General features: G+C 33.7%; 1 protein-coding gene and 1 long non-coding RNA gene across 2 annotated transcripts; one reads left to right on the top strand and one right to left on the bottom strand.

Moving 5' to 3' along the window:
• Nucleotides 1–62: 62 nt before the first annotated feature.
• LOC132095953 (uncharacterized) lies at nt 63–6920 on the bottom strand. The gene is made up of 3 exons (XR_009422528.1): nt 6722–6920; nt 516–585; nt 63–108 (listed from the first exon to the last, which is right to left on the bottom strand). It is a non-coding gene; the product is annotated as an uncharacterized LOC132095953 (long non-coding RNA).
• LOC132095952 (pleckstrin homology domain-containing family J member 1-like) lies at nt 645–5512 on the top strand. Its single transcript, XM_059501045.1, has 7 exons — nt 645–842; nt 873–1132; nt 2307–2374; nt 2443–2509; nt 3921–4011; nt 4086–4149; nt 5281–5512. The coding sequence occupies exons 2-7, from the start codon at nt 1039–1041 to the stop codon at nt 5356–5358; spliced, it is 462 nt and encodes a 153-aa protein (XP_059357028.1). The 5' UTR covers nt 645–842; nt 873–1038; the 3' UTR covers nt 5359–5512.
• Nucleotides 6921–12645: the final 5725 nt, after the last annotated feature.

Here is a 12645-nt window from a genome sequence, read left to right as displayed (position 1 = left end):
CAGAAGAGGAAAACACGACTGAAGATCATATGAAATCATCTTAAAGATTGATGGGTGAACTTACAGAACTCAAAACGACCCGCCAGCACACACTTGTTACAAAACTGACTGAAAAATAGAGAACAGAAATCAGCAAAGATGTGGAAAATAGCCTATACAGAGAGAGAGAGAGAGCTTGATCGTTTAATATTCACATATAGAAGTCTGAAACTTACAACAAACAGCCTCTGAAAACGAATGTAATAATGTGAGGGATAAATAGACATCAAAATAAACATACATACATACATACATACATACATATATATATATATATATATAAAACAGTAATGTTACATAAAGCACTGAATCGAATCGAACCGTCTTCAAAGCGGCATTTTAACGAATCATAACAAATGCAGAAAACTCATTAAAATACCAGAGATTAGTTTAGCGGGATGATTCAGAACATCCTTTAAAAAAACATAATTAAATGCTATTTTAATTGGAAAATTCTTTGTAAAAACAATTTTTACCTCAGGGCCAGATCACGCTTGGCGCTGCTGTACTGCGTAGTCGCGGCGCTGAGTGATGAACTTCCGCTTCCTGTTTTAATAAAAGTCACACGTTGACAGGATTTATTAAAACAAAAATGTAAATAACAAGACGTCGCATAATAAAAATAAAAAAAGCTGTTTTAAATTCACAAACTATTTTTAGTCAAATTAAAAATGTCCAAATAGTTTGATCTGAATTGTTTTTTCAGCGGTAATCCAGCAGCGCCCTCTTCCGGTCGCTCGTGTTCAGTTCCTGTCGCACTCTGTGTGTGTGTGTTGGTTTTGGGTGTGTGTGTGTGTGTGTGTGTGTGTGTGTGTGTGTGTGTGTGTCTTTAGGACGCTTAAACACTCGATCAGATGAGACTCTGACCACAGCAGCAGACTCTGACTGATATTCTGGAGGAGGAGTATCCATTCTGACACTGATGCTGGGACGAAAACCGCTGTTTAATGACACAACAATGCGCTTTAATGCGACGAAAGTGCTGTCAGAGAGCTGAATATGCGATTCAACGAGAAAGAGCTGGTGTTCCTGAGCCGCCAGCCGTCAGAGAGAGCAGCCGAGCTGGGCATGAGAGGCCCGAGGAGGGGAGACGGTAAGCGGGGACGTTTCTATTAGAAGACTGCGGTGATCGGAATCGCGTATAGCGTAACAGTTACTATTCGTACTATTTTTTGATATTACAGCTGTTGTTAGGTAGTACGCTATTACGAGTACAGCTTTTAAGTCGCTAGTGTTCGTCACACAGCTGCAGTATCCAATCGCGTTAGGAGGCGGGTCCCGTCACCTCCACCACGCGCTCTGTGATAGGTAGATTGATTTCTGTGAAAGTAGCGTTGATCGTTCATCGTGTCAGTTCGCCGTTATTAACGGTTAATTTTTTTTTTTTATAAAAAAGCGGTTATGGCGGGACATTCAAATTAATTTAATTAATTAATCACATAACTAGTATACTGCCATTAAAATAAAGCAAACAAGAAATTGAGAGTTTCTGTGGAAGCTGTTGAAAACAAAAGCGCTCAGATCGGAATCTTTAAAGCCACTTTGACACGACATTATAAAAATAATAATAAAATAAGTAAAAATATATGTCTTTTTTTCTCTAACAACTTTAAAAAGTTATGACTTTTAATCTCACGGTTCTGACTTTCTTTCCTTTTCGGAGAGTTGCGAAATGTAAATCTGAATTGCAATCTGTTAACTTACTCGTAATACTGAGGTAAAAAAAGTTTGAGATTAAAAGTTGCAACTGCGAGAAAAAAAGTTAGTATTATGAGATAAAAAGTTGCAATTTGCTTTTTTATTTTTTATTCTCTTGATGAAAAAAAAATTGCGAAATGTAAACTCATAACTATGAGGGGAAAAAAGGTCAGAATTGTGAGTTTTTTCTCGCAATTCAAAGTTATCATCTCACAGTTCTTACTTTTTTCTTTTCTTTTTTTATTATAATCTTTTTATAAGAATTGTGAGTAGAAAGTCAGAATTGTAATATAAAATGTTTCAAACCTTTTTTTTTTTTTTGGTTTTAAAACATAGAAAGTAATAATAATATATTTTACTATACAAACCAATAAAATACACAAACCAGGAGAGAATAAAAATGCTTTATGTATACTAATTGTAAACTAAAGTGACTTAAAAATAAGTTTTTAGACTAGATTTAAACTTAGATCTGGTTTAGTCATGTGGAGACGATAGAGTCTTATAAACCAAAATTATTAACTCTCAATAGAGTTTAACTTTTATTCCTACTCTGTTTCCCACTACAGTTGTGAAGAGACGTCATGTGAAACTGATCATTAATTTCCTGTTTTACTTTCGGACCGATGAGGACGAGGTGAGTGTGAATCAGCATCCTCGTTATCATTATCGTTATCGTTATCGTTTAATTGGTTTGTGTTTCAGCCCATCGGCGCTCTGCTGCTGGAACAGTGTCGCGTCGAGAGAGAAGACGATCGCGTTTTCTCCATCGGTAAGAGCTAAACATTTAAAATGTAATAAATAAACACGAATAAACAACGCACATCTGTATTTTCATTAACTAACATTAACATAGTAATAAATGCACTGTTCATTGTTTGTTCATGTTAGGTAATACATTAATTTAACAAATGACATCTTATTTTAAAGTGTTATCCATTTAATTATATGTTAACTGAAGTAAAATAAAATATTAACAAAAATTAAATTTACTTTATTTCATGTAGTTGCCAAGGAAACATTTCTTATTTTCATTTAGTGGATAAAACTTGATGTACTAAAATAACTAAAATTGAAATAAAAGTTACATTAGACATTGTTTTTTAAATTCAAAATTAATAAAACTGACAAAAATACGCAACTAAATTGCAGGAAAAAAAGAGAAATAGAAAGGAATTACTTTAAAAAAGGACTTTAAAATGGAAAATGTTTTAATTTTTTTTACTTATTTTTTGGTTATTGTTACCTAAAACTTAAATTTTATATATATATATATATATATATATGTGAAAAAAAAACATATTAACTGAAATAAAACAAAAACTTAATTTATTTTATTTCAGGCAGTTCCAAGTAAAGATTGCTCATTTGTTGTTTAGTATAATTTTGATTTACTAAATTAACTAGAATTGAAATAAAAAATAATATAGACATATTGTTTTTTTTTATTAAAAACTAACAAAACTGGCAAAAACAAGCAACTAAATTGCGAGAAAAAAGAGAAATGAAATAGTCTTTTTTGGTTTTAAGAAGAGTTATTGTTAACTAAAACTAACACACACACACACACATATATATATATATATATATATATATATATATATATATATATATATACATAATTTGAAATAAAATAAATATTAACTTAATTTATTTTATTTCATGCAGTTGCCAAGTAAAAATTTCTCATTTTTAGTTTAGTTTAACTGTGATTTACTAAAATAACTAGAATGAAATAAAATTAATAAACTCTATATAGTAATATTAAAGGATAAATAAAGACAAATAATAAAATTGCAAAAAATAAATTACTTAAAAATGACTGTAAAATGGAAAATATAAAATACAGTAATATTTCAATTTTATTAAAATTTGACTTAGCTCTTTGAGAGAGAAAAGTGACATCAATCAGTGTTTCTTATGACTTATTTAATAATAACAAAAAATAAAATTACTAATATATATATATATATATATATATATATATATATATATATATATATATATATATAAAAATGGAAAATATAATAATATTAATTATAATATTAATAAGAATAACTTATTTAAAATATAAATTATATAAAAACCTATAATAGTGTATCAGTTATACTACAATGACTGGTTATTCTTTATGTGAGGCTCAGCTCTTTAAGAGAGAAGTGTGACTCTTGTTTGTTCTCCAGTGTTTCTGGACGAAGCCGAGAGGAAGTATCTGTTCGAATGTGATTCTCAGGAGCAGTGTGTGGAGTGGATCGATGCCATCGTTAAAGCCAGGTGTGTGTCACAGACGTTTCCCATCATGCATTGCGTCTCCTGCTTTATAACTCTGATCTGCTTCTTTCTCACAGTTATGAATCCATGCGCAAGAACCTGATCTACTATCGCACGGAAATCCATCGGCTCACCGGCAAGGTGAAGCAATCACTGTTAATTACTGCAACTAATGGCTAATATCAGTGTCTGTATTCACAAAACAACTCCTTTGTTTTCATTAAGCTGTAATAAAGCTGAAATAAAATAAATATTAACTGAAATAAAGCAAAAAAAAAATTATTTATTTTATTTTAGGCAGTTGCCAAGTAAAGATTTGTTTAGTTTAACTTGATTTCCTAAAATAACTAGAATTGAAATAAAAAATTATATATACATATTGTTTTTTTTTAATTACTAAAAACTAACAAAACTAGAAAAGACGCAACTAAATTGCGATAAAAAGAGAAAGGAATTACTTTAAAAATGACTTTAAAATAGAAAATGTAAAAAAAAAAAAAATCTTTTATTGGATTTAAGAAGAGTTTTTGTTAACTAAAACTAAAATTATATATATATAAAAAAAATATTATTTGAAATAAAATAAATATTAACTGAAATAAAACAAAAACTTAATTTACTTTATTTCATGTAGTTGCCAAGGAAACATTTATTATTTTCATTTAGTTGGTATAACTTGATGTACTAAAATAAATCAAATTGAAATAAAAATTGCATAGACATTGTTTTTGTTTTTAAATTAAAATCTAACAAAACTGACAAAAACACGCAACTAAATTGCGAAAAAAAAGAGAGAGAAAAAAAGACTTTTAAATAGAACATGTTTTTTTTTTTTTTACTTTTTTTTTTTGGTTGTTAACTAAAACTAAAATTATGTTAAAATTGAAATATTATTTGAAATAAAATAAATATTAACTGAAATAGTTAACTGTTTGCATGTCTCACTAGATTATCAGCCGTGATTATTCATTATTTATATTCATATTTGCTAATTGCTTTTGAGAAGTTTAATTAATTTATTAATTAGTGACATCTTTATTTGAATGTAGCAGTTAAATTTTTTTTTTAACCTTTATTTAAATGTTGCAACATAGTATCCCACTCTAGAATAAATCAGCCAATCACTGTGTGCATAGTTAATGAGCTTGCTGACAAGGTAAGCCCCGCCCCCTTCTCTCTGTTCGTCAGGAAGAGTTTGTCTCAGCAGCTTTGTGAATAGAGAAAACTTCTACTCTTGATTGAATGTTTTGTAATGAAGATGATCTGGTGCAGGACCCGCTGGTGCAGTATGGGATATCAGATGAGACACGCTTTCAGGTCAACAGTGGTCTTCCTCCGCCGTCCACATAAACACACACTTTCTCTGCTGTTCGAGGTCTTGGGGTTTTTCAGTCTGCCAGTATCTGTACATTCTCTAATGTTTCATTTCATGTGAGTTATGGGGGGAAATATGTCATATTACTGTAATAGATGTAACTAAACTGGGACGCCTTTTAAAAGCTGATTCTGGCACCTGTCTTTCATAACTGTGATGTTAAAAGTGCACTGAAGAGGTTTCGTAGCATCTAAAGCATTAAAGCTCAGTCAATCCGAGCAGACTCAGTCCAAACATTTCACCTGAAGCTGTGTGTTTTTCTCTTATTTCACCACAAAATCAAAGGAAAGAAGGTAGAATTATAATTTAGCACACAAAAAACGTCTTAAGTTATTATTTTCATGAGAAGTGCATTGTTTAGTGCTAGAAAATGCAATATACAATTTAAGTTGTTTAATAAATTTTATATAATTTTATATAAAAAAATATTTCGATTGTAATTATCAACATAAATTACAAATGCACTACACAATTTATATATAATATATATATATATATATATATATATATGATAAAATTTCAGCATTAATGGCAAATATGCTGCACTATTAATTTAATAAATAATAAGTAATTTAATACATAATATATAACTATATTGTGCTCAATTATAATTATTACTTTTTATAAAAATAATGTCTTTAATACAGCCTAAAATGTATTAACTCTAACTCTATAATTTATTTATTTTTTTGATTTTGTGGTGACCTATATTTCATATACATTAAAAAAAAAACGTGGCATTTGCTGAATCTTTTTGTTTGATCGTTGGTATTCGTCACCGTCTTGTGCTGATAAACGGCATCGAACGGCAAAACAAAAGGAAACAACTTGAACTTCCTTCCTGTAATTTTGGATACAGCTTTATTTGAACCCACATCGCCTGTAACTTTCTGTTTCTATGAGCGATGAATCTATAATACGAGTGAAAATGCTCAGAATGTGTGACTCATGAATGTTTCAATCTGTTTCATGCACTAGAACTGGTTCCTTCTGTCATTTAGATAATTTCATTATTGATAAATGTTCATTTCCAATCTTGTTTTGGTTAATAAATCCCATTTAAAGCTACCAGTGTGTTTTTGTTTTTATGCTGATTCAATAATCATTCTGTCACGAGGAAAGGCCTGAGGCTCACTAGATGCGATGAAACAAATGTGATTTAAGGATATTTAAAGTGAGCACAAGTGTTTCAAGCTGTTAGCTTCATACGTTTAAAACTTTACATGAGCATGTTTTTGCATCAAACTGAATTATGTAAGTTAATTTAAATGGGACGAATGTTTCAAAGTGAAACAAAACCAAATCTTACATTACATTACAGTACATTAATATACTCACTGATGTTTGTGCTGCTGGTTTCCCGCCAGTAAATGATGTCACTTCCTGCAGGATGATGTCATTAAGAAAGTGCTTTTTTTGGTAGTTAAAGGTTTTTATACATTTTTTTTTAATGACTAATAGAATGGAAATCATATTAAAAGAATTCAGCCAAAAATGAAAATGTCTCATCAATGGATGCTCTGCAGTGAATGGGTGCCGTCACCCAAAATGAGAGTCCAAACAGCTTCAAAAGTTCCACAGTTTCAGGATTTTCAAACATGTAAAACAAGGGATCATCAAGACATTAAATTACATTTTATGTTGAATTGAATGCACGTAAATGTTTTTCGCTGATCATGTGACTCGACATATCTTTTCAAAAGCTGTACCTTCAGACCGGTCTTGGTTCTCCAGGTCAGACCCAGTTTATTGGCCAGAACTGCAGCTGTGACCGTGGTCCCGTTATTTCCACCCCATCCCACCAGCATCACACCCAGCCTGGGCACCTTCCTCTCGGTGCGGAAGGTGAACTCGGTGCTGGAGGGCGTCACCTTATTAACATAAAACATGCAAAACACTTGTTTACCAGTACAGTTGCGTCATACTCAACTACCCAAAAGAGGAAGAAAATGCAATGCAACTTTCTGATTCAGACTCTGAAATAAAAAGGTACATAGTCTTCAACAAAGCAGAAATGCATGAGTTGAAAGGTTAAGAGACTCATAGTGAACGTGTCTCCATCTGTACGCACAGAGGCAGTGTGGTAACAGTACCGCGACTCGATGTGTTTCTCAGTGTATTTCACATCTGCACTGTTGATGCTAACTTTCTCAGGCATGATGATCAACCTGAAACAATGGGAGAGAAGATGCTACAGTAACTCATTAATACCACAGATTGCTGTTTATTTCTAATTCAAGAAACATTTGTGACCCTAAAAGCAGTGTCACAGGTATATTTGTAGCAATAGACAACAATACATTGCATGAGTCAAAATTATACATTTTTAATATTTTATAGAAATATTATTTATTTAGCTTTTAGGTGCATGCATAAATTTTAATTTCATAAAAGTGTCCCTTATGACTGGTTTTGTGATCCAGGGTCACATTTGTGCAATATGCATTAATGAAATACAGCCTATTGCATTTAAAATATGATTAAATAATAGCTTACTTTAGACAATAGGTAGACTACAACAAAATATAATGCACCAGACATACCTTTAACGTATGTTATCTCTAACGTAAAGCACCTCCCGCGGTTTCGGTTCGGTCTGCCGGTGCGTCGCGCGCGCTCTCGCTTTTATCGTTTCCGACGCCTTCTCGATTTTTCCACTCGTGCATCCAGAACGTGAGGATGGATGCTTCTGGACTCCGGAAGACAAAAGCTGACCGACTCCGTGCGTGCAGTGAACCGATATCAGGGAACAATCTGAACTCTAATGTAGATGCACGTATGAAATCAATCACGTAAACACATTTCATTTAATGCTGTACACATGCAACAAGAAATCCAGTTTCTTAATCAGAATGCTTTGTGTAAGTTTAACCCCTTCGCATTTAAAAAATAAATATTTGCATTCAATATTTTTTTTACTAATGTTTAATATATTTTACATTAATAATTAATAATGAAAAAAATAAACAATTTATATATAACAAACATTAATTTCTCAGCAGAATTTGTAATCCTTGAATTTTAATATTAGGCTATTCTTCTAATATTTTAATGCACTTATGTATTTAATTTTATTTATTGCATAGTAGAAAATACAAGCAGATATTAATTATGAGAGGACATATCCTAATATTCTAAGCAAGTCTGAGGAAAACATTAAAACATTCAATTCTCAGCAGCATTTCCTCGCATTGCAAGGGCAGAATTTGCAAATGAATAAATTCATTTCTAAACAGCATTTGTAATCCAATGGCACAATTCCAGTGCATTGTTCCAATGCATGTCTTTATCACATGATATCTGGTCATCCAGCCCTAGACAGGAATCGTGTGAAGGATCAGGCATGTAAACACATTTCTACACATATACGAAAAATGTTGTGACTCGGCAAAGAGTCCAAGGAAACTTTTCAAGCACTTTGAGACAGTGTTAGTGAAGGACGGTCAGACGGTTCTAGAAAATACTGACAGTGTTGAGAAAGTCCATGAAAGTCAAAACATGCACTATATTACCTCACGTACATGCATATACTTTTTGTGCATAAGTTGCGACAAAACGATCCAATTCACAAATGTCTTTTTAAAAAAAATCTAGTTTTTAGTAATTATAGACTAGAATCCTTTACTTTGCATCAGAAACAAATCCAAACGTTCTAAACAGTGATTATGTGGAGGTGAAAATGTACCAATTTGCAGCAGAAACAAACCTTTTCACTTGTTATTTCAAATGCATGCGTGAATAAACAAAACAAAGCAAAAACCTTTCCCCTTAGCTCAGAAACACTTAAAAACAGTATTTCAGATATATTATCACGGATATACTGAACATCAGGGACGTGCACAGACATTTTGAGGGGCAGGGCCTCAAGTGAAATAAAGGGCACTTCTCATAAATAGGTTTTTTTTTTTAAACAAAAAAGTATATTATATATATATATTAACGCAACTCTGACTTCCTTTAAAAAACAATTATTTAAAAAGTTTATAATTATATTATTTTATTTATAAAATTAATTTTATCTTTCTCAAACTCACGCAATTGTTTCATTTTCAAAAGATGTCTACAAAATAATCAGTTCACAGAAACCATGGTCTCCTTAGTGTTCATAGGTTTATAGAGCAGCAAAGGAAACCATTCCACAATGTGCATGTTTTGAACACATTTTCTATTCTACTAGTTTCAAGTATATACTGTATGAAGAGTTCAGATGCAAAAGCCTCGAAGTGCCATCTGAAATTTTCTTATGAGCTTTTTTTTTTCAAGCTCGTATTTCAGTAATTTAACTTAAATGACAATTAATAGGTAATTTTCATTGCCAGTAATGTGAAATAAGTGAACATAAACATACAAGCTTGATAAAAAATGATCATTATTGAAGGAAATTTCAGATCACAAACTACAAGACACCATCCCCTTGCACTGAGGCTAATCAACGACTTGCTAACGACCTGAATGAGTTTTATTGTAGATTGAAAACCCACCACACCCATTCTGACCATCTCCCTACACAACCATTAACACCTGCTGCAATCCCCCTCTCCATACCTCCTGCTCTTCAAATCTGTGTAGATGATGTGCGCCAGGTCTTCAAGAAAAACAAAAGAAGAAAAGCACCAGGCCCAGATGGCGTTACACCAGCCTGCCTGAAAATCTGTGCTGACCAGCTGGCCCCCATCTTTTCACAGATCTTCAACAGATCTCTGGAGTTGTGTGAAGTGCCTTCCTGCTTCAAACGCTCCACCATAATCCCCATTCCAAAGAAACCCAAGATAACAGGACTTAACGACTACAGACCTGTGGCTCTAACGTCTGTCGTCATGAAGTCGTTTGAAAAACTGGTTCTGGCTTATCTGAAGGACATCACTGGACCCTTACTGGACCCCCTGCAGTTTGCGTACCGAGCAAACAGGTCCGTGGATGATGCAATCAACATGGCATTGCACTTCATCCTGCAACATCTGGACAAAACAGGGACTTATGTGAGGATCCTGTTTGTGGACTTTAGTTCGGCTTTCAACACCATCATCCCAACAACCCTCCAGACCAAACTGACCCAGCTCTCTGTTCCTAGCTCTATCTGTCAGTGGATCACCAGCTTTCTGACAGATAGGCAACAGTTAGTGAGACTGGGGAAATTCATGTCAAACAGCTGCTCCACCAACACTGGTGCCCCTCAGGGATGTGTTCTCTCCCCTCTGCTCTTCTCCCTGTACACCAACGACTGCACCTCTAAAGACCCTTCTGTCAAGCTCCTGAAGTTTGCAGACGACACTACAGTCATCGTCCTCATCCAGGACGGTGACGAGTCTGCTTACAGACAGGAGGTTGAGCAGCTGGCTGTCTGGTGCAGTCTTAACAACCTGGAGCTGAACACGCTCAAAACAGTGGAGATGACTGTGGACTTTAGGAGAAACCCCCCTGCACTTTCCCCACTCACCATCATGAACAGCACTGTGGCTGCAGTGGAGTCATTCAGATTCCTGGGAACCACCATCTCTCAGGACCTGAAGTGGGACAATCACATTGGCTCCATTGTGAAAAAAGCCCAACAAAGGTTGTACTTCCTTCGCCAGCTGAGGAAGTTTAACCTGCCACAGGAGCTGCTGAAACAGTTCTACTCAGCCGTCATTGAGTCAGTTCTGTGTACTTCAATTACTGTCTGGTTTGGTTCAGCTACAAAATCAGATATCAGAAGACTACAGAGAACTGTTCGGACTGCTGAAAGGATTATTGGTGCTCCTCTGCCCACCCTCCAAGAACTGTACACATCCAGAGTGAGGAAAAGGACTCAGAAAATCACTCTGGATCCCTCACATCCAAGTCACCCCATCTTTGAACTTTTGCCATCTGGCCGGCGCCTCAGAGCCGCAAATACAAGAACAGCAAGGCACAAGAATAGTTTCTTCCCCCAGGCAATCTACCTCATGAACAGTTAAATGTTTCCCACTTAAACTTATGCTTATGCAAAAATGTGCAATATCCTTATATTTATTTGTTACCCCTCCATCCTAGAACATTCCTGCATCTCACTCAATCCTATTCCATTATCATCTATAGCACAATTGTTTATACACTTATTTATTTGCCAATTTGTAATTCTCCTGTAAATTTTTTTTTTTTTTTTGTCTGTGTGTTGTTGTCTCTGTTTACTGGAAGCTTATGTCACTAAAACAAATTCCTTGTATGCGCAAGCATACTTGGCAATAAAGCTCTTTCTGATTCTGATTCTGATTCTGAGATGGCACTTAGAGGATTTTTCATCTCAACTCTTCATATTTAGAATAACCTAAATAACTGCATCAAACAGAGGGGCGTGTTTTACTAATAATTTTTTTTATTTTTGCACAAGGCACTACATCATTTTAAATATTTTGGTGTTATCAGAATACATAACACTTAAAAATTAAACTTACCAAAATAATTGAGTAAAAATTCAATAAAAGCCAATGTCATGTATGTATTTGTGGCGGTATGGAATACTATTTTATAAAGGTTTCGAGGAAATAAAAAAGTTAAATTACTTAAATAGTTAATTTATAAATATTGTTATTTTTAAAGTTTAATGTTAACTTATTTCTACTTAGTTGTATTTATTAATGTACCAGATGCAGTTACTCAGATTTACTACATTGTTTAGAGTGTATCCTCCATCTGTTTGCATCTGTGGATTTCTTCTAAATTCACCAATTTAGATTTCTACATTTCAGGGGGAAAGACTCTTGATGTAAGTCAATAACTGGGGACGTTCTGTATGCAAATTAGGCGTCAACTAGTTAAAATGCGCACATTTGCATCTAATTGACAGGGAAATGCAGGTAAATAGGATAAACAAAATAACTAAAGCATATCACCTGGTGGTGATATATGCTTATTTTATTAACTTATTTTATTACATGGCCGTTGCCATGAAAAACAGAGCGTTGCTATGGACTAACAGGATTCTAACCGTAGAGACGGAGCGGACTATTTTCTTTAGCGGAAGCAATACAATCGGGTTTAACAATCGGGGGAGAGGGAGAGGGAGCGCTTCAGAACTCCTGACCTGATATTTGATACTATATTTCAATAAATATATTTGTTTGACAGGGAAGCTGTATGCAAACAGAAATATATATTATTTTTCAAAAAATAAAAAAAAGCATCCCAGAAAAAAGGGCACTTTCTCTCCAGGAATAAAAAGGGCAGGTGCTCAAGCCCCCTTTCATGTCTATGTGTGCAGGTGCCTGCTGAACATAAAGTATGCAAAACATCTGTGTATTTGA

This window comes from Carassius carassius, chromosome 20 (assembly GCF_963082965.1).
Source record: "Carassius carassius chromosome 20, fCarCar2.1, whole genome shotgun sequence".
Lineage (NCBI taxonomy): Eukaryota > Metazoa > Chordata > Actinopteri > Cypriniformes > Cyprinidae > Carassius > Carassius carassius.
The sequence above is the reverse complement of the archived record's forward strand: the minus strand, read 5'-3'. Positions and strand labels throughout refer to the sequence as shown.

Coding starts and splice junctions, on each gene's coding strand:
- LOC132095952 (XM_059501045.1), top strand. CDS start 1,039: ATGCGATTCAACGAGAAAGAGCTGGTGTTCCTGAGCCGCCAGCCGTCA. Junction 2,375..2,442: donor TTCGGACCGATGAGGACGAG/GTGAGTGTGAAT, acceptor TTTGTGTTTCAG/CCCATCGGCGCTCTGCTGCT. Junction 2,510..3,920: donor CGATCGCGTTTTCTCCATCG/GTAAGAGCTAAA, acceptor TTTGTTCTCCAG/TGTTTCTGGACGAAGCCGAG.